The sequence below is a fragment of the Myotis lucifugus genome, unplaced genomic scaffold (genome assembly GCF_000147115.1).
Source record: "Myotis lucifugus unplaced genomic scaffold, Myoluc2.0 scaffold_41, whole genome shotgun sequence".
Lineage (NCBI taxonomy): Eukaryota > Metazoa > Chordata > Mammalia > Chiroptera > Vespertilionidae > Myotis > Myotis lucifugus.
The window spans coordinates 886,265-911,871 of NW_005871089.1; the positions used below are offsets into that span (position 1 = coordinate 886,265).

General features: G+C 50.8%; 1 protein-coding gene across 22 annotated transcripts in view; it reads right to left on the reverse strand.

Annotated features, from left to right (window-relative positions):
• TLE3 (transducin like enhancer of split 3) overlaps positions 1-24,414 on the reverse strand; it is a 46,482-nt gene extending 22,068 nt beyond the window's left edge. For 8 of the 22 annotated variants that reach the window (XM_023753085.1, XM_014454988.2, XM_014454995.2 and 5 more), the window contains exons 1-6: positions 23,327-24,414; positions 22,620-22,720; positions 22,077-22,140; positions 21,078-21,122; positions 4,781-4,843; positions 3,157-3,261 (exon numbers count right to left, since the gene is read on the reverse strand). In XM_023753085.1, the coding sequence (XP_023608853.1) occupies positions 3,157-3,261; positions 4,781-4,843; positions 21,078-21,122; positions 22,077-22,140; positions 22,620-22,720; positions 23,327-23,350 (402 nt within the window). In that variant the 5' untranslated portion in view covers positions 23,351-24,414. Of the gene's footprint in view, positions 1-3,156; positions 3,262-4,780; positions 4,844-21,077; positions 21,123-22,076; positions 22,141-22,619; positions 22,721-23,326 lie in introns of those variants that run through there. The other 14 variants (XM_023753086.1, XM_014454999.2, XM_014454992.2 and 11 more) reach the window with 8 other exon arrangements.
• Positions 24,415-25,607: the final 1,193 nt, after the last annotated feature.

Genomic DNA, 25,607 nt, shown 5'->3' on the forward strand with positions numbered 1-25,607 from the left:
AAAAATTAGCCTGCTATATTTAGTCAAACTTTATTTAATTAACTCACCCCTAATGCCTTGGCAGGGCCAGAACAAATGCTTTCGCAGGTCTTTTACAGTCTGCAGGCTGGACGTTCCCCACTGCCCTAGAGGTATCTCAATTCAAGCAGTAAGTATTCCATTAGCTACAGGCATGCCCACGCCAGACATACCTAACTTATCTCTCACCTCTCTCTGAGCTGAGCCAAGACATGGCCCCAGAATCCTTTAACTCCATGCCCAAGAGAGCCCTAAACAACTGACTGAAGCAGGAGGCACATTTATGAAACTTGCCTAGTTCTTCTCCATCTTTTCCCAAATGGGGAAACTGAGGCCTGGGTGCGGGGGGCGGGGGCGGGGAGGGGGGGAAGAAAACAACTTACACAAAGCCCTCCTAATTCCCAGACCAGGGGGCTGGGTACTTCCCCCTCTAGAGGGGCTGATCCACAGCACCATGGGCATATTAAGAGCCTCTTTGGACCTTCTCTTCACTGCCCTTTATGGCTGGGGACAAGACATCTACTCTCTTGCCACCAGCCTGCGGCCCTCCTGGCCCCCTGCCCCATGCCATCCTTCTCCACCTCACTTTCTAAAGTCAGCTTAGTTAGCTGCAAGCTCACTCTCCCCTCTCCTTCCTGAGGAGGTGCCATCTTCTCGTTGGCTTGCAGACAAGCCTGGCTCCCAGTGCAACGGGCCTCAGCTGTCCGTAATTCCTGCCTTGTGAGGCTCTGTCAGGCGCAGCGATTAGACGGCTGCCTGCTTAATGACAGGGCAACGGCTGCATTCACTCAGAGCTGCAGAAGCAATTACCTTGAAAATGGGGGTCACAGGCCCCACTCGTTGGCTTTAATTGAATTCCAATATCTGCCTGGAGCTGCCTTGACCTAACTTGTAGCTTCCTAAATACTACTTAAAGGAAGTGGAGCTAATCCAAGCAGCACTTCTACCCCAATTTCACTCTTTTGTAGAAGTTAAAAAAAAATTATTTTCATAAGAGGATTTTAATTCCAAAGGGGAAAAAGAGGGGGAGAGGGGACCCCATCGTGGCCACTGTAGGGAGGGGAGGGCTCATCCTGAAAAAGGGGATGGGGATGAGGAGCTGGAAGAGGAGAAATTCCAGGACAGAGCTCACAATGTGCTTGCCACCCCTGATCCCCCTTCTACCACTGTCAGCTGAGCCATGAGACAGGAACTGGTCACTGAGACATAGGACACAGGATGGGGGCTGAGCCCTGGGCTGGGAGTTGGCCCCTGGGCCTCTGCCTGGCTTTGCTCCTAAACAGTATGTGACCGTCCCTAAATCACTTTTCCTCTCTGAAAAACAAGGGCATTGGCTGGATAGAGCAGTGGTTCTCCACCAGGAGCCATTCTGCCCCTCCCAGACAGACACTCAGCAATGTCTAGAGACAGTGCTGGATGTCACAATGTGGGGGGCTGCTACTGGCATCCAGTAAGTAGAGGCCAGGACTGCTGAACAACCTCCAATGCATAGAACAGCACCCCACAAAGCACCTGGTCCCAACACTGGGTTAGAGGATCCTAAAGAGACGTCAAACTTTGGTATTCTGATGTCCCCCCTGGGGGTGCTGCCCCCCAAAACTCAATGGCTAAAAACATTGCTTGCTCAGTCCCCTTTCCAAACTCCCCCATGCTCCTCGCACATAACAGGTGAGGATCTGCTCCTCCCCCAATGCTACCAGGACCGGTCTAACATTTCATGCCCTTCCCCAGCAGCATTGGGGAGCTGCCACGGAGCTCACACCAGGAGTACAGGACCACATAACCATCGTGGATCCCAATGGCAAGAGGGAGGGTCGGGACCCACCAGCATCTCTGTCACTCAGACCTCCACCTCCAGGCATTCCTGACCCAGAGAGATGAGTTGGCCCACGCCCTTTTACAGATGCAGAAACTGAGGCTGGAAGAAGAAATGAGCCTGCCCGAGGTCACACGGGAAGAGCCAGAACTAGAACACAAGTCTCCAGGTTTCTGCCCCGAAATGAAAAGCCAAGAGTCACCATCTACCCCACCAAGCAGAAAACTCTGGAGCCTGCAGTTCCACTTTGAAATAATGACCTCATTTAAGGAAAAAAAAGAATGAAAACCAGCCAGAACCCCAGAACGTTAGGGCTGAAGGGCCCCCGGCCAACCAGTCCACTGTTTCCCAAGCCTGACTCCTTCAGAATAATTCCAGGTCTATGGAAAAGAACTCTGCGGCGAATTCCCTGGAATCTACATTGTTCCAAAGCCCCCTTGGGGACCCTGACCCAGCTGCCTGTGGATGGGAAGCAGTGATCTCACCCACTCCCTGCGTTCTATCACTTTAGGGACAAAAGGTGAACAAGAATACCCCAAGGGTAAGAACCTTGTCCAAAGTCACACTGAAAAGGTGTTTTTTCTCAGATGTTTACCTTAAACATCCTTAGCCTCAACCAAAGCACCAATCAAGAGAAAGATGCTATTTGCAACCAAGAACTAAAGATGCAAGCTAGGTAGGGGCTGGGGAAAGATCTGGCTTCCTCCTTTCACTGAGGGATCAAACGAGAAGTGGGTTCGTAAAGAGCTCTGGGATATTTTTCCCTGTTCCCTTGACCTCGGAGGTCAGGATGACCTGTCTAGGTCCCGCAGCTGGAATTCACAAGGGCAAGTGAGGAAGGCTCAGCCAGGCAACCGAGTGCATGGGACAGCAAGGCACAACCCCAAATTCCACAGCACGCTTCACATCCACAGTACAGCAGAGACAGTTCTGATCCCAGATGGCTAAAGAAAGGCAGACCTTTGCCAGGGAGGGGGGACAGAGCAGACAGGCCCTTGGAAGGCATGAGGAGGAGGTTGGGGACCCCATCAGTCAGCCTGGTCTTAAACGTGATCTCAGAGCCCATCCCCCTCAATGGTGGGGACACCAAAAGTTGAGGGAGAACAGGGATAATGAGTTTAGAGGTTGATTTGAGACATGTCTTTAATTCAGGGACTTGGGTAGGCAATGAGGGACCCAACGGGGAGAGAGCCCCAAATGGACCCAAGCCTATGAAATGCTTCAGGAGATGGAGTCCTGGGGCCGCCATTCTTTGAGGCCAGCTGAGATCAAAATCGATCTCTGGTTATGATAAATGAGAGGAATAAAAGGGCTATACACACGGTGAGAGGCAGATTGGGGAGTCCACGTACCCCGATGATGGCATTCAGCTCCGTCATGGTGACCTGCTTGGCACGTTCCACAGCCTGCGCCACCTGCTGCTGGTGCTGGAGGGAACGGAAGGGGTTAACTGCGGCGGCTCGGGCCAGGCACCCGCCTAGCCGCACAGAGGCAGAGGAGGTCTGACGGGACACAGGTGGGTCGCGGACAGGGCATTTTCACTTTCTTCTTTAGATCCTTTTCAATGAGCATGTATTACTTTTGTAATCAAAACTTCGTATAAATTGTTTTAAATTAAAATATAAATGAACCAAAAGATGGTATTGGTCAATGGCCCCCCTCCAACAGACATACAAAAAAACTTTTTTCCATGCGTTAGACTATAAGCTGGACATCGATGGCATTATTGAATGATTATTAATGTTCTAAATGCAGTAACGGTATTGGAGTCACGCAGAAGCCTGTCCACATTGTTGGGAGACGCAGCGAGAGCAGTGAGTGGTGAGCTGTCAGGATGTCTGCAGTTTACACTCAAAGGGTTCAGAAGAAATACATATGTATCTAAATATAATCAAATCTGTATCTATCTAAATAGAGAGAAAACAAAAACGTATGTCTACACAGAAAGAGAAAGAAAAGCAGCATTATGAACTCAAAAGTAAGCAATGAGTTGACTTTGGGTGATGAAGATGTGTCCATGTTATGTTCAAAAGCTGCAACAAATGTACCACTCTGGTGGGGGCAGCTATGGGAAATCTCTGTACTTTCCACTCAGTTCTGCTATGAACCTAAACTGCTGTAAAAAAGAGTCTTTTTTAAAAAAAACATTTTTCGGTGTATTCATTCCCTTCAGCCTTGAGGTAGCACCAGCTTCGTATGCAGCTGTCTTCCCTACCAGGCTGCAAACTCTGAGGGCATGGCTATATCCTGTTCTTACAAGAAGTCAATCATTTTTGACCCAGGGCTCCAGGAGTGAGCTGAGAAGGGCCCAGGAGGGGCATGGAGGGCAGGGCCTGCCCCAGCCGAAGTGAGCTCTGCCAGACGGAAATGGGCCTCGCAGGCAGCCCCTGTCCACCCTGTACCAAAGAGCGTCCTTGGAGACGTTTCCACTAGCTCAGCACCTTCCTCACGTGGGGGCCCCTTGCAAAGTGGCTTAGAAGGTGATGAGAGCGATAAGGTGTGCCTTTGGCGAGTGCACTGTTCTGAAGGGTGGGGTCCCCTGTGGGTACTGGTTCCCCTCACAGGGTCTGGGTCTTGACACTGACTGGCCAGGTGTCCTTGCTCCTAGATGGCTCTAGTGTGGAATTTCAAGCACAGGGAAGCAGAGGTTGAACTGGATACAGCATGGGGGCACAGAGGCTCCTGCTGCCCATTGCTACCCCAGTGGCAGGCCAGAACCCCCCTCTCTGGTCTCAGATAGTGGCAGAGAATTAGTCCCACCAGAAAAAGGAGCATGTTGTTCCTCTGATGTGGCTCCCAGCCCTGAACTGGCTGGAGAAGGCTCTGTAAACCCCAGGTTGTCAACTTCAACTTCAGTCCTATGAACAAACAGGAGCTAGAGCTCCGGTGGGACCTCATCAGCCAGTGGCTGCTTTGGAAAGACAAGGACACAACAAAAAGTCTTACCTCTTGTGACAGGAAAGGCATGATCTGTGCTAAAATTGTGTTCAGTCTCTTCGCAATCTCTGTCTGCAAAAGAAAAGAGACCTCATGAAGTTCAGGCAAATAAATCGTCGCCAAAATGTCAGACAAGTGGAAGTGCCAACTGCCCCAAGCCACAGGCCCTCCCACCGGCTCATCTTTCCCACCCTCAGGAGCCTCTTGGCTACATCACAGCATGAAGAAACCTTCCAACTCCCCCACCACTCTGCCTACATTCTGGGGATCTCCAATTGTCAGAGGTGGTCCAGCTGTTTGGGTCAGAATATAGTTTGTCTCCTTTGGATGAAAGCGCTAATGAAAAACAGAGCAATACAAAACAAGAATGACCACCCCCCCCCACACACACACACACCCCGCACACCCCGCACACCCCAGCAAAACCTATTATGAGAGGGAAATAGCGCGGTGAGGAAGGGACTGCTATGCCCAGTGGCCCGAATGGCAACAACAACACAGGCTCTCAGACAAATCGGGAGGTCGCCAGGAAGCCCCCGGGGGGTCATGTACCAAAGGGTCCCGTGGGGCCAGCTTCATGCAAGGCTTACAGGGTCTCCTGTACCCCCACTTTTCACTGCTGCTTCTCCCATATACGTGCTGCCCAGCCTAAAATCTCACCGTTAACACTGCATTTTTTAGGGTAAAGTATCACCTTTCCTAGAAGCTGCTCAGGAGGCAACTCTTTAGATTCCTAAGGCTTCATTGAAGTTGATCATAGAAAGGCTTATCAATTCCCTATCCCACCTCCTAACACTCCGGAAAAGATCACATTTAGAAAAACACCAACTGGTTTCGCCACCCATGTGCTACGTGAATGCCAGGTAGAAAGAGGTTAAAAGAGAGTGGTGCTAAACGGTTAACTGAGGCCAGACCAGGAAGGCCTAGACCTAATAACAGACAAGTCTCACAATTGCTTCTCTTATCTACTTCTAAATCCTGAGGCCACCGAGGCTGAGGGCCTAGCACTGGCTTCAGAGCTCTCATCAGCACACAGCAATCTTCCAGAGACAAAACCATGACAACAGCCTTTAAAAATCTGTGATCATCTGCATGTCAAATGATTCTGGATGAGAAATCCTTGTGCACTTAAAATAAAAGCAATGCCGGCTTACAAACAGGCCCTGGACCTCTGGATCCCTGGGGAATTCCTGGGGCAAATACCCCAGCACAGGCACTGAGGACGTAGCCTGTGGTTTGTGAGGGGCCAGCCACCCTCTAGGAACTGACAGGCTTTTCCAGCCTTGTGTCCTGGAGCTGCTGGCCACAGTGGCAGGCTCCAAACAGGGAGCCTGCTCATCCATCAGGGCCTCCTGGATGGGGCCGGAGACTGCTACTGTCTCCTGGAACACTCCAATGCTCAAGAGCAGGGTCAGGGTTTGGCCCTGTGGGCATCTGGGGTGGAACAATTCTTTATTACGAAGGGCTGTCCTTGTATCCCAGAGCAACTGAGTGTCAATAATGATCCCTACTTCCAAACTTCCAGGGTGATGGGGGAGTATCACGGGACCCATAGCCACATCTGCACATGTGAGGCACACCAGCAAGGACATTTACACCAGGGCTCCTCAACCTCAGTGCTACTGACATTTGGAGCTGTCACTGTAGGGCAGCGGTTCTCAACCTGTGGCTCACGACCCTTTGGCGGTCGAACGACCCTTTCACAGGGGTCGCCTAAGACCATCCTGCATATCAGATATTTACATTACAATTCATAAAAGTAGCAAAATTAGTTATGAAGTAGCAATGAAAATAATTTTATGGTTGGGGTCACAACATGAGGAACTATATTTAAAGGGCCAGAAGGTTGAGAACCACTGCTGTAGGGTTTTCTGTGCACTGTAGGGTTTTTAGTAGCATCCCTGGCCTCCACCTACTGGAAACCTGTCATTCGTATTGTAAGGAACATGGGAAAATTACTAAGTAATTGTTGTATAAATTATTAATCTAGGTAAGTGGGACGAGTTGACTCCAAAAGAGGGTTTTTCACATTTCTGTTCATTTTTACCTCCCCCAAATCAACTGATAGTGGGGAAGGAGAATGAAGTCTGAAAGTGAGGGCTGCATATGGCAGGAGTTCTAGAAACAATCAGCTAGCCTGCATCTCAGTCCAAAGCCGCATAGAGCAACAAGGTCACTCAATGGTCATGTTTATGTGCCAAATAAGGATAGAAAGAGATATAAAAACAAACAGAAATAAACTAGGTTCACTGCTTAGGAAGCTCAGTTGGTCCAAGGCCTCTTACCTCAAATAACTAGCATAGCAGTGCCTAGCACATAGTAGGCGCTCAATAAATGTTTAGCCAAAAGAATCTCACTGGCCTCCCTGTATTTATTTTTCATAGTGGAGTGTCCCCCTAGCCCAGGGGTGGGCAAACTTTTTGACTCGAGGGCCACAATGGGTTCTTAAACTGGACCGGAGGGCCGGAACAAAAGCATGGATGGAGTGTTTGTGTGAACTAATATAAATTCAAAGTAAACATCATTACATAAAAGGGTACGGTCTTTTTTTTTTTTAGTTTTATTCATTTCAAATGGGCCGGATCCGGCCCGCGGGCCGTAGTTTGCCCGCGGCTGCTAGCCGCTGACCTGGGCCTGCCCCAGTGTGGACAGCATCTATGGGAGGGACTGTGGTGGATGAAGTGTTGACATACTAGTGGGAGGTGGGTAGGCAGCAGCCACGCCTTTTGAGAGCCAGACCAACCACAGCCGCCTTGGTGGGTCTCTGGCTGTGGCCCCTCCCCACAGCCAGCAGGCCGGCAGCAGGCTCTGAACTTCCGGGTCACTCTGGCCTACTCAGCAGCTACAACTCTAACCATCTCTGGGGTAGGTGGTTATGAAAGGGTTCCCAGCTACTGCCTACTTCCTCTAGCAGATAGGCCAAGTGTCGGAGTCTTGATAGTTACAGGAAAAAGTAGCTGTTCTTCCCCTTCCCCACACTCATCAGCAAACATGCAGCCATAGGCTTCTGCGTGGGATCTTCTCCCCGGGCCTGGTTGGAGCCCAGCGTCCTCTCGTTATGATCTGCCAGGATTTCAGGTAGCTGTGCCCAGTTCAAGGCTTGGTATCCAGGCTACCAGGTGACCACACAGTGTCATCAGAGTAAGTTCCTGCTCAGACTTCCACCCCTCTGAAAGCGGTTTCTGCCTCCTTCACCTGTCTTCCAACACCACAAACAGGGCCCTCGGAACAGCTACACAGACATGGAATGTTCTGGAGGCCTGGGTTCGGCATCCAGGCTCTCTCCTGGGCTTGACCTCAATGCAGAGGCCTCAGGCAGTTAGAACTTTAGTGCCCCATGAGACAAGACTGTACCGGGCTGGGGCCGGCAGAGGAGGGGTGGTCTTCCACCCCGAGGGCTTTATAATAAACCACAATGGCCCTGTCCTCGGGTCTGGGATTTTTTTTGGGTTGGCGAGAGCTGGGGGTGGAAAAGTATGCAAACTGCATCCCTCCTGGCCCTTCTGGCTGTACCTGTGCCATCGCCTGCTGCAGCAGCATTCCCTTCCCCGTCTCCCTAAAGAGTGGGAGCAGGGATTGAGCCTTGCCCATCTCTACACATGCCACTGAACGGCTTGGAATACTCTGGTGAGTCAAAGAATGAACAGGAAAACTGTCCACTACATGATTTTTTTTCACAATGATTTTTTTTTTTAATTGAAGGTGGTGATAGCAAGAGGGGAAGTCCTGGAAATAGAAAGTGGGCCAGAAAGGACCACTCTTAACAACACGATAATAGTAAGGGCTGACATCCGCAGCTGCAGCTCTTCCAAGCGTCATATGTGTGTGAACTCACAATCACCCTACCAGGAAGGCACTTACTAAAATCTCCATTTTTCAGATGGGGAAACTGACGCTCAGCAATTAAGCAACTTCACTAAATGACTTCCTACCCAGAAACCAAATTTCCACATTTCGAGGGAGCTTAGAGAAGTATTTTTGAAAGAAAAACTACCATCAGGGTTAATAATCGACAACATTTCTGAGTAGAGCAGCTGTTAAAACAGCATTTTATCCAACGCAAACAACAGTTCCAAGAAGGAAGAAAACAAAATCAAGATGTGTGACTTCAACAATCGGGACAGTTACCAACCACAAACTGGAAGGAGACCGTCGGCTGGAAAACTCCTTTTGGCAGCTCAGGGCACTGTTATCACTAAGACCACCGCCCTCCATCCTTCCCTCCATCTCAGTCCCACCAAACCACTGCCTTTGAGTCAGAGCCTCAGATGTGAAGCAGAGAGGAGAGGTGCCTGCGGCAGAAAGACTGCTTCCTTTGGAAAAAGGTGTGTGGGGAGCCTGATGCTGCCTTTGAAAGTTTCTTTTCAAGTATGGTTCAAAGAAGGCGGCTTTGCTGGTAGAAAACAGTGTTGCTCGGAAGGAACTAATCTACCAGACACAGGCACTTCAGAGAAATGTGCACAGAGATCCTGAGAAGTTCTGAATCTGAGCTCCCAACTGGGCTCTTGGAATAACATCTGCCCTGTGTCTCTGTCGAGATTGTTAGTCAAATAAATGAGGAAACAAGATAGTGGGGGGCAAGTGTAATTTCCCAAAGAGCAATCTGCTCAATGCGCCTTAGGAGCTCCCATTTGCCCCATCATCTCCTCATTAAAGCAGGACCTCTAAGCATCTTGCTGTAAACTGAGGGTACTTGAGCATTCTAAAGTATATTTCTCTCCCAATACGCTAGCATCTACTTTGCTGCTGCTTACCACCCCTGGGCCTTTGACCCAGGACACTAAATTAAGGAGATGGAATGTGCTGGTGGTCCTCACCCCCAGCAACCTGTTAACCCTGGCCTCAGCACCGAGCCAGGCTGTGGCCTTTTTTTTTTTTTTAAATTTAGCTGATTGCTCAAGGCACAGCTGACAGGCACTTCCATCAGACGGTCTCTCCACTATTTAGTTTTAAACTGCCAGGCAGTTGTACCAGTCAGCTCTTGAGAATGCACCCTCCTTTTTAACCTCAGTCAAATAAAAACAAGGAGAGGGAGCAACCTACCACTTTAAAGAGCATGTTATGACCCAAGGGCACACAGAAATGACCTGATTTCTTTTCCCAGCTCTGCCTCCATCTAGCTGTGTGGCTTTGGGCAAATCACTTCCCTCCACTGTGCTTCAATTTTGTTGTCTGTAAAACGGAGGATGAATTGGATAACTTATAAGATCCAGGAGCCACCACTTACTGGTAGAGTTTAGAATATTAAACATTCCTGAATTGCTCTGTGACATGTCACTTTCTCCATAAAGCTCAGTAAGATAGTGCATGGCATGAGTTTGAAGGATGAGCAAAGAAGCAAGCCACCTCGAGAGGTGGATGGTTGCTAGGTGGTGGGCTAGGCTGGGGCTCAGTCCCAAGAACCAGTCTTCATAGGAGGAACCATTCAAATGTGACCATGAGGGAAACTGCCAGAGCACTGAGGTCCTCAATCTCAACACGTCAAGCCACTGTATGGGTTCTCTGCTTCACAAGAAAAAACTGGTTGTGAGCTGAAGACAGCCAGGCAAGGCCTTTTCAAGATGTATCATTTAGTGGGAAGTAACAGCAATTTCCACGTCTGTGAGACAGCCAAGGGGCTGCCACGAGGCTCCTGGTTCACTTCTATAACAAAGATTCCTTCCTGGGACAATCTGTGTGGTGTGTTGTGAATCCAGAGACCCGTCTGTGGATGTGTATGAGAAAAAGGAGGTGAGGAAAAAGATACCTGCCTATGTGAAGCGTGAGTTACGTATGCTCCCAAGCCATGTGGAAATGGTGGTTTTCTACTCAGCTCTGGGTCTGGTGTGCCATGTGACCTCTGGAAAGACATGTCCACTGGCTGGGCCTCAGGTCGTTCTTCTAGAAGCATGTGTGTCTGAGGTGGGGACTCGGTCCGCGCTGGGGTTCTTTAATTTGAATCAGCTTTAACCTGGTTCTCTGACTCACGTCCTGGGGTGTTCAAAGTGAGTCTGCTTCATCTTGAATTAAAATTACAGGGGCACAGGGAGGACTGGGGGGCTGTACAAAAGAAGGAGGCTCCAGCAGCTGGGTACCAAAATCACCCAGCAATAAAATATTGGAAGATTCCAGAACAATGTGTCTGGGCAACTTTAAATTAAAATACCCCGTTGCATTTCTAAAGCAATTCTAAATTGATAGGCCTTCAATTATTGGACTACAAGATGATATTCCTTGCCAGGCAGTTTCTCCTCGGACCAAGCTGAAATAAAGCAAGTGGGTATTTTATTGCTGATGGGACAGAAGTCCAGGGATAGAAAGGGGTGAGACCTCCAGCAAAAGTTGGCATGGCATTCCCAGGCCCCATCCATCCCTGCCACAGGCTTTAGGGAGGTGGTTCTCAACCTGGGCTGCACATTAGAATCACCTGGGAATCTTTTTAAAATCCTGATTTCTGGGCCTCATCCTCCGGAAATTCTGTTTCTTTGTTATGGGGTGGGGCCACAACATTAGTAACAAAGAAACAGAATTTCCGGAGGATGAGGCCCAGAAAACAGGATTTTAAAAAGATTCCCAGGTGATTCTAATGTGCAGCCAAGGTTGAGAACCACTGCTCTAGGACAGTGGTCGGCAAACTGTGGCCCCTTGAGTGTGGCTCTTCCACAAAATACCGACTTCTGCGCATGGGCCACGAAGTTTCAATCACACTGTATGTGCGCGCCCGCACATGGTATTTTGTGGAAGAGCCACACTCAAGGGGCCAAAGAGCCGCATGTGGCTCGCGAGCCACAGTGTGCCGAGCCGCAGTTTGCCGACCACTGCTCTAGGGGAAAGCAGCACCACGGTGTCTTTAAGAAGGGAGCAAATAAATGATCCACTTAGCAGCCAAGGGAGATAATGACCCCTGTTCCTGGAGGGGCTAAGGAGGTTTACATCACAGATCACTCAATGATAGGTGAGCCTCCTTAAAGGCCTTTTAGCACTGACATATTGATCAAATTATATATAACTACAACACCATTAAATATTTATGCTTCCAAAGAAGCCTGCTGAATTCTTTATGCTGGGAGGGCTTGGTACAAGAAAAGGCGCAGCCCTGGCGTGACCCCGAGGATCTGTCTCCCATGGGAGGAAATGGAACGCTGGCTGGCACCAGACCCCAGGTCCTTCACACAGGGTAAGGATGGCAGGAGGACACAAAACATTCACCCTGACCCAGCTAGAAAGGGAAGGGAGTCTGGGGTCCTGAGTTCATGACGTGACCCTTCCACGTGCTTCCCTGAGAGGAATTTGCCTTCTCTTCCTCACCCTACCAGAAATCTCAGATATTTTCTGCCGAGTCTAGGGAATAAGGGAACTGGAAATAGTAAAGCTGAGTGAGGAAGTGGGGGATGGTGGAGATAGACAAGATTCTAGGCCACTGACCTTGGAAGAATTGACAACGCAAAATCTTGCATTCCAGTTCAGGTATGTCCTGCACTTGGGCCTCAGTTTCCGTTACATGAAGGAGGCAGATTTGGGTCCAATATGATAATCTCAAAAATGAATTAAGTGCTGTGTACTAGTGAGTGCCCCATCCGAAGGAGCATGGTCTAGACACCTCTTCATGGGGAGGGACCTGGCCCTAGATGACCTGCCAAGCCCAGCTCTGAGATTAAGACTTTCATTTCTCCAGTCTCCTGGCTTTCCCATCCACCAGGCTTCCTATTAACAAGATCCAATGATCTTTAAATATTTGTTCACTTTAATTACTTGGTTCCCAAAACACATTAAAAACTCTGCTTGCCTCCCACCCCCACTCCAGGGGATGGCCCTCAAAGAGCTTGCTTATGTAGACAGAACAGGGGAAGTCTTTTCAGATTACACCTTCCCGCTAACACTGTCCATTCATCCCAGGCACTGTCACTCCCCCTCCCATCCCTCCCCTCAGAAAACTTCCTAAAGCGTTCCCCACCTCCCCAGATTCCATTGGCCAACTCTCCACAAGCAGGAAAAATTCTCAATTCCTCCCTTGGGGATGCCATGGCAAATCCCCACCTAATCCCCCAGGGAACATTATGAAAATCTCCCCTTGCCCCCCAACAGGCTATAAAATTCACATTACCCTTGCAGAGGCAGCTCCTTAAATTTTGGGGGGTCTCCCCATGAGGGCAGTACTGCAAATGAAACAGTGGCCATTACTTTTAAAGAACAGGGGCTCTCTAGGAAACCTGGGTGGCAGGGAAGGGAAAATGAGATGTAGGGGCAGGGGACTGACTGTGGGCAGAAACAGAGCCCCATTTTATCCACCTACCACCAAGTTCACAACCAAAGAGCATGTATGTTTGTTCCCTAAAGGGTCAGAGGGTCCTCTCACCCCAAACAAGGATGGCAGGAGTGGTGGCATTTCATAGGCCACCAAAATCAAAATCAGTTATTAGAAACTTGTTTTCATGATCAGCTCCCTCTCAAACCCACCTCCTCCCAAACTGCTATCTAGTGGTCTAGTAGAGTTTTCATTAAGAATTCAAGCCAGGCCTGGCCAGAGTGGCTTGGTGGTTGAGCATCGACCTATGAACCAGGAGGTCATGGTTCGATTCCCAGGCAGGGCACATGCCCAGGTTGAGGGCTCGATCCCCAGTACAGGGTGTGCTAGAGGCAGCAGATCAATGATTCTCTCTCATCACTGATGCTTCTATCTCTCCTTCTCTTTTCCTCTCTGAAATCAATAAAAATAGATTTTAGAAAAATAATTAAAACCAAACAAAAAAAAAGCAAATTGAGCTATGAATAATTGTTATCAAGGATTTAGAAGGGCAATGAGATAAGGCCACAACACTTTAAAGTCCACACCTAAATAGACACTGAAGACATGACAAGCATAGCTTACTAATTTACCTCCAAGCCATGGACCCTGGCTTTCTGCTACTCAGTGCCTTCTTGTAATCCAAATTCAGCATGTTCACCAAATTTCCCCAAATCTGTTTTATCATCTCTCCTAGCTATCTCTTTTCTCACCTCCCCCTTTCTTACCCTCTCACACTTAACCTATCCATAATGTGAGATGGAAAAGAAAAAATGCTCCAGCTACATTAAACAAATTTTAAAAAAAGGTTTATGACACATTTCTTTCTATAAACAACTTTTACACTGACAGGCTTCTTTCAGAAACCCGAGAAAGCCAGCCTTCCTTCCTTCCCAAGAAGTTCAAAATGCTATACAGGGTTAGGGAGAACCCCAACCTGGGACATAATCCTACTTGAGTAATCCACAAAATGCACTCTGTGCACCCAAGTACTAGCCAAGCAGCACGCAGGGCTCATGGGCTTCAGTGAACACCAAAGGTCCGGTTCCTCAGGGAACTCAGAGCCTTGTCAATCCACACTCCTCTCCCCACCCTGCCGCCAGCCCCAATTTAAGAACACAGGCCTCCGGGGCCCTGGAAGTATGCAGGTCATCTTCACACCCCGGTACAGTCACACCATGCTCTGATGCTTCATTCTGGTGTCTGCTTGCCCCAGACCCAAATGCCTATTATTTTAGGTTCCTAAAATGAAAATGCCTAAACTGCTTTATGAACAATCAAGTGCTACTTAGGGTTATATTATTATAACCAACAATATTTGGAAGATCAAAATTTCCAAACTCTTTATCCTCAACAAAGGCCTTCTTCCTGTTATTTGGTGGTGGTGGCAGCTGCCCCAGGATCCCCAACCCCATTCTCTGTCACTCACATGGTGGGTAAATGAAGGGCAGCGGCCTCTGAGAGAACAGGGCAGCAGCCACAGCCAGACTCCAGGCTCCAGAGCGAACAGGGCTGGCCTGCCTCTCAGCCCCACCCCTGGTCTCTCCCAGCACTGGGAATGTGGCTCTTTCTATACCCTTCAAAGGATGCAACTGCTTAAGGGAAGCTCTGGTGACAGTGCGGTGAAGGGAGACTTCCCAAAACAAAAGGTTGTTGCATTTTCAAAGTAATGAAGTTGGCTGCAGTGAAGGGGAGGGAGGCATTTGTTCTCAGGCAAAATCTTCAGGGTTGAGTCAATGGGACCCCTGGGTAACTCCCGAAGCCTGGATGAGCCTCCACTTGAGAATATAAATCTCTCCCCCACTCACCCTCCCATTTCAAGAGGGGCCTCTGCACAAGAACAGCCGCCTAGAATCTGATTTGAAAGGGGCTGAGAGGTCCCTGATCCGACTCTCCAAAAGGAGGACCCATCCCCCACAACCCCCACAAAGGTGGCCGCTGCCTAAACATTCAGTGACAGCTAGGAGGCCCGCCTGCTGCCTGTGCTGTGCTGACTGTGCAACTTCCTTAGCAAACAAAAGAACTCAAAATCAATGTTGGTGAGAAATGCCAGGTCCTAAGGACCCTCAGGGGGGAGGCGCTGCAAGGGATGACTCAAAGCAACAAACCCAGGGAATCGTCCTTACTTCTGTGAAGGCAGGAAACGCCCTCTTCCTGAAGAAGTTTCTCCTTAGCCCCCACTTAAGGGGGGACGTTGACTTTGAAAGGCAAGAGAAAGAAAAGAAATCGCCAACGGAGAAAGGCAAAGAGAGAAGGGAAGAAAGCATCTTGGCTGTGAGTCTCAGAGAGCATTTGTTGAAAACAAGATATTGTCCCTTTAAGCATATAAAAACAAGGCCCTTGAGCACGCAGTTCTCACTCTGGTACACAATTATGGGTGCTTTCAGCTGTCTAGCACTACTTCAAGTGCGCTCTTAAACCAGACTGTCAATGGCATGTTGAAAGCTATTTTGCTGGCTGCTATCATTAATAGCAAAGTGGAGAGCTGGGCTGATGAGAATTAAATATGGGGGAGGGGCGGGTCACAACCAGTCATTACAGAATTACCCATATGAGAAAGGAGACAATGCCACATTAGGAAATAAAGTTCAACCCAGAGTATTCCGATGCGGACACAGACAGGAGAGGCCACAGACACAGAGCATCCCCCACCCCCACCCCAGGCAGATGGACTCGGGCCAGCCCAGAGCCATATGGGGACGCAGGAGCCACAGAGTCGGGAGTGTGAGAGCAGGAGTCCTTGGAGATCACTCCTGCAAAATGTCACCACCTCGCCTCACTCCCCAAGCGGAACCCCCCTCCACACTACGCTGAAGACTTGTGGACTTGTGGCTTCCGGAACACACTCACTGCCTCTCTACGCACTGTAGCCGCTTCTGGAGGAGTCTCCAATGGCTTCTGCCTAATAAACCCTGGCCCTCCCTCTAAGATGCGGCTCAAGTAACAGCCCTGGGTGCAGTCCTCGACCGACTCCCCTTTCCCAGGAGGAATAAGCTGTTCTGCTCCTGTGTCACTCGGCCATATTAGCACTTACCTCACTGCATTGCAATGACTTATTTAGATGCCTGACTCCCTAGTGGAAGGAAGGGTGTCTCATTCACCAGCCCCAGCCCACACCCGGCACATCCCAGGTCCCTAATCACCGTTTTGGAATGAAGCCAACCCCCTCATTTGACTGATGAAGAAACTGGATGCTGAGCTGTGGAGGAAGCCTGCAGAGCCAGAGGCCAGCCCACAATTAAAACCTCCACTTCCTACACACAGGGCTCAGGGAATCAGAATTCTACCCTCTCAGTAAAGAAAAACCAGTGGGTTTACTGAGCACCTACCATGTGCTAAGTGCACATAAGAGACCCCAAGAGAGGACCTTAGCCCATTACTACAGAAATGAGATAATGAAGTGTGAGAAGCAGAGGAAACCCCACTGACATTGATGACCTTTTTGTTCCTGGTGTCCCAGAATTTTGTACAGCAGATGGGACAGGAAAACATTTTCCTACGCAGGAAGAAAAAGGGAATTCACTCCTTGATTGACTCACTCCTACAACAAAATGGAAATGAAGGGCCTCTGACACAGACTAGACCCTTCCTACATGAGGTAAGGAGGAAGGAATCCAGAGAAAGAGCTCTGGGCCAGAGAGTCCATGGAAGGAGTCTTAACTTAGAAGCCAGGTTCCCTCCCAGGCAGTTTCCTTGATTGGTAGACAAGGGAGCATCTGTCCATCTCCCAGGTCATTTAGTGATCACATGTATAAGAAAAAGACCCAGGGAAGCACCACATTGCACTCAGAGAGGCCGGAGAAGGCTGACAGCCTGGAAGATGGGGGCTGGGTCTCCTCCTGGGTGGACAGGGCAGAATGGAGAGAGCTTTGAGCTCAGTAGAGACCACAGCTGAGTAAGGCAGGGACCCAGGACAGTGAGAGGAGCTGTGTGATTGGAGGAGACTGTTCCAGGGAAAAGTCAGATGGAAACCAGAGTGCAGAGGGGTTCTTAGATGCCAGCACTGTGGCCAAACTGATACTGGGATTCCTTCTTAGCTCAACACAGGTGCCACACAAATAGGCACTGCCCTAGTGTAAGTACCTGTGTCCCCTTCAACTTTGGGAGTGGTGCTACCTTCTCCCTACCAAGACAGACTACGCCTGGGCAAGGTCTTTGTAATCTCGCCACCTGCTGGCTCCCTCTGGCCACCCACACCCTCACATTGGTCACAGAACTTCAAGCTGTCATACCCGGAGATTTTCCAGCCCAAGCCCCTTACTACTTATGTGAGAGGACCCAGAAGGGGAGATGACATGGAGATTTCCCATCTCTCCCTCAACCCCATGTTCATGGCCATCACCATGGCTTTCTGTGTCTCTGAGTAAAACGTTCACAGGTTTTACCGCTTTACCTCATCCATGAACCTTACCTCTGGGATCTTTACTACTTATACATTCCATGTATCATTCGCACCTCAAGTCATTAATTGTGCAAATAACTGGCAATTCAGACGAGGACCGTGGGCAGAGGGTTCAGCTGATATGGTTATACAACCCAAAGTGGGGTACTTTGGACTTTGGTGTAACCAGGTTTGTAGCCTTAGCCTCTTGAGATAACAGCACAGAAAAAAGCAATAGTAATTAAAGGCACACAGTGCTCTTAGTACCCGAGCACTCTTCATTGCTTGAGTCTTGCTGAAGAGACCTGGGGTTGGGAGGAAAGGCTTCCGTGGCAGCTCTCCTGCTAACAAGGGGCTGGATGAGTCAGGATGCATCAGCTCCCCTGCTGGGCCTCAGTTCCCTAATCTGTAACTTGAAAGGTTTGGATGAGAAGCCACAGGGTTCCCCCAGGTCCAGCATGGCAAAAGGAAGCTTGGAGAAAGAGTTGCTCAGTTTCCAGAAAAAGCTGACCATACAGTGTTGGCATGAGGCTGCCCCCAAATAAAATGCCTCAAGTCCTCTTTCAAACCCTCAGGGCTCACCAGCGGAGGTGGCCTGACCCAGTGTCTCACAGAGTCAGGGCCTCAAACCCAAGGCACAACAGTTGCTCTGAGGTGCTTGTTTCTAAGTGGCTTTGTGATTTGTGGCTGACGCTGCAAAGCCTGCACAAGAATAAGATGGAAACTGATGAGCTGGTCAGCCATCCTCTCTTCCCTGCCTCGCTGAATCACTCTTGACATTATGTCTGGAAGCAAGGGCTTGGAGGGGTCAGTGACCTCTTCAAGTCCCAGGCCAGGCCTGTGATTTTTGCTTTACCATAATTAGGGACGGAGGCAGAAGAGTGAGAGGAGAAACCATTTATTACTTCTCTGGGGTTTGACAGCTTGGAAAAAGAATGAGAGGGAGACAGTGAAACGGCCAGGAGAGAAGCCAGCCACAGTGAGCTTAACCTCTCAGTAAAATGAAAATGGGCTGGACACACCTCATCAGCTGCCCTCTGTCAATACAGGGCCCATTTGGCAGAACCTGTGTTCCCATGGTGGTGCTGGTGTGAGGATGTGTGTGAGAACAGGCTGAGGACCGCCACACTTCCCAAGGTGCTAGCTCAGGAGATCATCTATTATATAAAGAAGTACAGACAGTCCCCACCCCCAGCCCTGAGCTTAAAGATGAAGAATCCAGCCTGTTTGTTCCAAGCAGATGTAATCACACGAACAGTCAAGTCTAGAGGGCAGGACACTGCATGAATAATTCAAGCACTCCAGTCACTTGATTGTGTGTGCAGATAAAACACCAGTCAACCGCTAAACAGGTCAGCTGATAAACTTGTTTGCTCAGGCCTAACCACCATCCGCCAAATGCACCCAAGACCCACTCTACAATTAGTGGCTGGATTTTCTTCTACAGAAAGCTCACAAGCCCAGGGAGTGGCCAGCCCCTTTAGGTCAGGGTTGCACTTTTCTGCAGAGGTTTCTTCACCTCCTTGTCTCTTTGTTCCTACATAGCCATGGGTGATTTCACCCAACCCAGAGATTGCCATAAACCCTGCAAAGGCACAGCCTTCAAGAGCACACATAATCATGCTGGGAAGCCAATGGGAACTGAGGCTGGAAGGCAAAGGTGGCCTGGATTTGAGTCCCAGGTCTACCTTCTTGGCACCCCTGAAGCCTTGTTTCCTCACCTACAAAAAGGGGATGGAGAATCTATCTGCCTCTGGCAACTGACAGGATTAAATGAGACAATGTAGACAAACCTCAGGCATTCTCCCCTTAAGAGCCCTATCTGGGGAATGGCCAGAGGTCCCAGATGCACACAGCTGCTCTTATACAAACCCCACCACCAAATGTGTTAAGGTGGTTAACTCTTCCTGAGTTCAGTGTCCTAAGGACTCTGGGAACAACTTTGCTCTGCCAACCAAGGTAGATTTTCTGTGCCAAAGAACCATCCACTCACACACACGGGGAACACCACCCATTCAGACCTCAGCATGCAACAACATATTACACCTTAATTATGAAGCTCTTAGAATAACTACTGCTATAAATTTTAAACCTGAGTGCAATTACCCTCTTTAAACACACCCAAGATACTAAGCACTGAGGGAAAAAGAAGAGGAGGTAGAGAAAGGGAGGAGGTGGCACCTTGCATAAGACCCCAAGGTCCCTGAACACCTGGGACCCCAGTTCCACTTCATGCAATCTTATCACACAAATCAGAACCAGTCAGTTCCACCTCAAGTTGGGCAGAACCAATCTCCTGAGAAGAAACATTTTTACATACAAAGCGGTATCTGTTTATGATTTCTGTGGATCAAGAAGTGAAAACCTGGTAGCCTTCATGTGCCTTCCTAAAGAGCTAATCCCTCAGGAAGCCACAAGCTGACTTCCCACATTGCTCAGTAAACTCTGGCCCCTTTCTGGCTGCCCTTCACCCAACACTGGGGCTCCCTCCAGGAGGGGAAAGGAAACTAAGATTCACAAGGCTCTATGCAAGCCACTGGAGCAGACAGGAATCTCGGAGCATTCCAGAGGTCACCTGCCCTTCTCACCCGCCCTGGGTCCTGCCCCCTGAAAGAGCAAAACCTTGTAAACGGCTGTTAATTTACAGCAGAAAATCCATTCAAGTCACGGTCACCAAAAGCTAGCATGAGTCAAGAGCCTTCTGAGATTTCAAGAACACCAATTGTTAAAAAGAACAACAGGCCTGTGCCATTTATACATGCCAACACTAATCGTTGGCCAAGCCAAATTATAGGCAGCCTCTCCTCGGAACACAAATACACAAACAGGCCTCTCCCACAGCCCAGCCTAGCACCAGGGACTACTTACTGATATGCACCCAGATAAAGGGTGTTTGTATTTGCTCAGTTTGAGGTATACTGTTATTAGAAGAGTGACAATATGAGTAGTTTACATATCCATCAAGCAGCACCATACTAGCTAAACTGGTTTGACTTCAGGATTTCAAAGGTGAGCTCAACTCCCAGTCATCTCAAAAGTCCTGGCCAGGCTGCCCCTGGGCAAGTTACTTCACCTCTCCAGTTCACCTTCCTTCTCTGTAAAATGGGAAGGAGACTGCTTTCAAATTAAGAAAGAGCTGAGAAAGTTCCCTCATAAATGCAGACAGAGCATTAGGGTTTTATTTCATTCCAGTTATATTTTTAAGCAGTTAGTGACTTGTTCCCTTTAAGTTTTGACAGCTCAGCTTGGCTTTTAAAACTCTTTAAGTTAAATCTTATCAAGGCAGAACATCACATTTTTGCGCGCACACACACCCCTCCTGTATTTCCTCTTGAGAATTTTACATTAAAACAGATACAAGCAGCCAGCCACCTCTGGGCTCCAGGAGTTCTAAAGCAGACCCTGAAGATACAGCTTTCCCTTTGCCCCTTTATCCTCCGAGACCAGAACAAATATCACAAGCTTGAAAGCTCAATGTCCAAGAAATTAGCAAAGCCTCATTTCAAGGACTGGATCCGTTCATTCTTCCAGGTGAAGTAGGAGGAAGAGAAGAAGTAGGCTCATTTTCAAAGAGGAGGGGCCATACGAAACCATGTATGGTATGTTTTTAAATTCTGAGGTATATATATATATAAAAATTTTTTTTAAAGAAAAGCACTTACCTGCTTGTGCATTTCAATGTTCAAGCCATAGGACATCTCATAGTACTAAAAGTGAAAAGAACTACCATTAACAGACAACTCAGAAATCTCTCCATTTCCCTAAATCAGCTTTTGGGAAAGTTTTGGTCAAACTGTACTTTCATGATACATTTGCTAAAGAAGTTTAAATCAAACTCCAGCCAGTAATAGTGTGGTTTAAGGGCTGAACACCAGCAAGTGCTGTTCTCAAGAACATTATACATACAGTAGTCAGAGAAGCTGGGCCCTCCCTTCCACAAGCACATGTGCCATATATCCTGTTTATACAAGGTTCGGGTTCAACAGGGAATCGTGTGTACACTGGGACCCTCTTGTCCTCTGAGAGTTATTTAGCAATGTGTCGAAGGCCTCTTATGTGGAAAGCAGTTCAGGGAGGCGCTTAAGTGCTTTCCATGCCCTCTCACAGACGGATGATGTAAACTCGCTGGAACAGACACTGGGAAAAGGGGAGAACGGCCATCTACTGCCCAGGGCTGATAAGATTCTCAGTTGGGAAATCCCTGAGAGGGCAGTGGAGGCTCTTCCTCCACTCAGAAATGTCTGGGGAAGGAAATGGATAGGAGGGAGGGTTTTATAGCCCACTGGCTAGATCCCTGGGCTGCAAAGTTTCCAAACACTCCCAAGAGGGCTCTAAGGGAAATTTTTATCCAACCCTGATGTGGGGTCCTGTCCTACTCGCCAAGACAGGGCAACCAGTCCTCTGGGAAACCTTCAAAACATGAACTAAAGGGGCACAAAGGCAGGGCAGAAATGCCGGGCCTGGGGTTTGGGTTTCTCTTTCTGCCTCTCCTCTCGCCCACCCTCCTCCAAGTAGCCCCCACCATCCCCCAAGTAGCTGGCTGAAGGAGGCTGGGAAGGCTCAGAAGGCACACTAAGATTGCACCCGCCCCCAGGGCTCCAGTCTGCCTGCCAGCCCGCCCGCCTGCACCGCCCGCCAGACCGGCCCTCACCGCCTCTCACCATCACATAATGGCGTTGCATCTCTGTCTTCTCGTTCGCCAGCTTGTCGTATTCCACTTTGAGGCTGCAAGGGCAGGAGCAGCCGGCTCAGGCCTGGGGCCTGCACAGCCTCCCCGAGGCCCCAAAGGAGGGCCTCTGAGAGCCACTTTTCACTTCCCTGATGCCCCCCTGGGTACCCCATTACCCCAAAGCCTCGGGTCGGAGGGAGAGTGAAAAAACTAAAACTTCCCACGGCCAAGTGAGGAGACTGATAGGGCCACAGGGAGGCAGGTCCCTGATGCTGGCTCTCTACCCCCAGAACCCAGAGCAAGCCTGCCCAAGACTCCTACCCTCACCCTGGGGACCCCGCGGGCTGTGCGGGGAGCTGGGAGTCTGCGGGTGGAGAAGGGTTAAAGCAACGCACTTGGAAAGGGGAAACAAAAGGCAGAGGCCCAGCCACCCCCAAGCCCCGAGGTCTGGACCCCCACAGTCCCCGCGGGGGTGGCAGAAGCCAAGGCAGGGACTCCCCTCCCCACCAGCCCTGGGCGGCCCCCAAGGCCTTACCTGTGATATTGAGCTTGCAGAAACTGGAATTCGTCTTTGATCCTGTCACAAGACTCAGCCACTGTGAATTTAAATCCCGGCTGTCCGGGTTGATGGGGAGCCTGAAGACCGCAAAGACAAGACGGGGAGGGAGGAATGGGGGCGGGGGACATCAGCTGGGGCTCCATGCGGCCTGGGCCCCTCAGCAGCCGCCCTCGGCTTCCCCCCACCCCATCCTCACCCCACCAGAGAGGCCATTCTCACAGACCCCCCACCTTCCCAGCAAGTTTCTCAGCTCCCAGATGGGGATGGGGCGGGAGGGGGGACACCCCGATCTCTTCCGATTGGCGGTAGAGCTTCCACCTCTGTAACGAAGGGATCCCCCATTCCCAAGTAAGATGGGGCAGGGGAGACAGGAGGATGAGTTGGGAGACTTAAGCGAGGGATCAGGGAACAGCGTGAAAACAAACAGGTCTCTGGAACACAGGCAGCCCCCCCCTCCTCCCGGTCAGAAAGAGCCTCCTCTTTCAAAGGCACCCCCCATCCTCTTTGTATGAGCGCGCGTCCGTGTGCGCGCAGTGTGCGCGCACACACACACACACACACACACACACACAGACACACACACACCAGAAAGGTAGCAACAAGCAAAATGGAGGTGCCAGATAAACTGCCCCGTTTACCCTGCCATGATAGATGCTTAAATAAACCGAGTTGCAATTACTCACCGGATGTCTGCCTTGCGGATACATGGCAGGGAGGGGTCGTGATTCCCAGAGAGTGGAAGCGCCGAGAGTCCGGGCCGGGGAGATGCGGGGGAGGGGGGAGCCAAGCCCGAGCGGGGGGCGGCCGGCAAACCGAGAGCTCGCCCCCGGCCCCCCCAGCCCGCTCTCACAGCGAAATCCCAGAGTCGGGCGCCCACCCAAGCGGAGACAAAGAGCCGCGGAGCTGGCGGCAAAGTCGTCGGCGGGCGCCGAGGTCGGGCGGCGGGCGCGGGCTTTGTGAGCCTAGGACTCGGCGGGCTGTGGCCGGCCGCCTTCTCCCGACTGCGTGGAGCGCGTCAGAACCGGGGGCTGCGTGGACATTGTCTCCTCCCCGGTGGGTCCGGCACGGGGTCCCGAGGCCAGGGCCCCTCCAGGGGCGAGCGCGGGTCCCCTCCAATCACTGAGGTGGGACGGGGACGTCCCGGGGCAAACCCAGCATTGGTGGCGCGCGGGTCCGAACCCAGAGGCGGCTGTCGGCGAGAAGAGGAAGAAGGCCGGCTCCGAGGTGGCGGGTAGGGGCCTCAGGAACGCTGGAGGGTGAGGGCGGGCGCTCCGACGCCCCCCCTCGGAGAGGAGAGCCTGCTGTTCCGTCTGCTACTGCTGCTGCCGCCGCCGCCGCTAGCCCTTCCCAGGGCCGAGAAGAAAACTCCGGCTCAGTGGGTGCAAATCAGCCGACCTGGTATCCTAACTCCAGCGGCACAGAAAGCCTCCGCAAAGGGTCCTCGCCGTTCCCAGCTGCAGCGCCGTGTCTCCAGCGAGGAGCGCTCAGCGCCGCCACAGTGGCCTCGGAGCGCGCAGGCAGAACGCTGGAGGGAGACGCAGCCGGAGACCCGGGAGCTCTGTGGCTTCCTTCCTTCCCCTCGGCTCGGCTCAGCTCTCCGCTCTGCGCCACGACAAACCCCCTAAACACACACCCAACACACACACACACACACACACACACGCCAAAAAGTGCCCCGGACCTGCGGATACCACACACAGACAGGCGAGGGGGGACAAGCACGAGGTCTGAACTGCCGCGAGAGCAGTTCCAAATAGGGACTGAAAAGTAACAAAATAATGTGGCAGCTTCTACCCGCGCTGGCCAATGGGAGCGCAGGGCCCCCACGTGGGGCCACCGGACTCGGCCTGCGACTGGGCGCCGCCGGGCCCTACGTCACAATGCCCTCTTGTGTCTAAAACTATGCATGAAAAGTAGCAATCAGGCCCTACCCGCTGGTGACTTTAGCTTGGGAGTGAAAAACAGCGCTCCTCAGATCAGGAATTAACCGAAAGACACATAATAAATAGATATATATTATAGCCCTGGACTGCTAGAGTTTTTTTCCACCTCTTCCCCCCCCCCCCGATCTACTAACAATTATTTGGCGGAAGGAGGAAAGAGAGAACAGGAATAACAACAAAAGGAAAAAAGACAAGCTGTACAGTCCTGAAAACCTGTGGCTGGTGTAATGTATCAGTTTATTCTGCAGTGGCGGCAAACGATTCCTCCCTTTAATCTCATTAGGTCTGCAGAGCAGCCCAATTAGATACTATAAAACAAACAAAATCACTTTGTCACGTTAATGTTTTCACTTCACAAGATTTAGGACGGAGAAAATGGTGGCTCCCAAAGTTGCCTCCCAACTCGGCTCAGAACTGAGGGTGCCTCTTTCTTTACTCCTCCTGCCCCCCTCCCCCCATGGCCCCCAGCTAGTCTTTGTTCTTTCGTCCTTCTTTTCGGAAAGCCAAATAACGACGTCTTTGATGTGCAGCGGTTGCCTGCAAAGAGAAGTCGGGGGAACTCTTGCTAGGCGGGCAGCTCCGAAGGAAGGGCCTGCTGCCCGCGGACAAACAGCTCAATTCGCGCTGCCCCCACCGGGGGTTCTCTCCCGCTGGGAACAGCGGAGCCCCGGCCGCAGTTCCTCACCGCGCGCCGAGGCAGGGGTGTAGGGTAGGGGATGAGGTGGTGACCATGCCCCGGCCCGGCCCGGGAGCTCCGAGTTCCGACCCGGTTTCCTCGGCCTGTCCCGCCAGTGTCCCAGCGTCGCGGAGGGCCTGTGGAGGGGCGCGTGCAACCCTGCGGGTGTCTCGGCCGCCAGCCTCCACGCCCCGGGAGACGCAGACGCTCACCCGCCCCCGCGCGACTCCGGGACTCCCCGCGCGGTCGCACACATCACTCAAATCCCTGCCAATTGGCCCACAAACCGACGGCCCAGCTCTCCTGCGCTCGGGGTTGCGTCAGGGTGGACAGGCCACGGGGCAG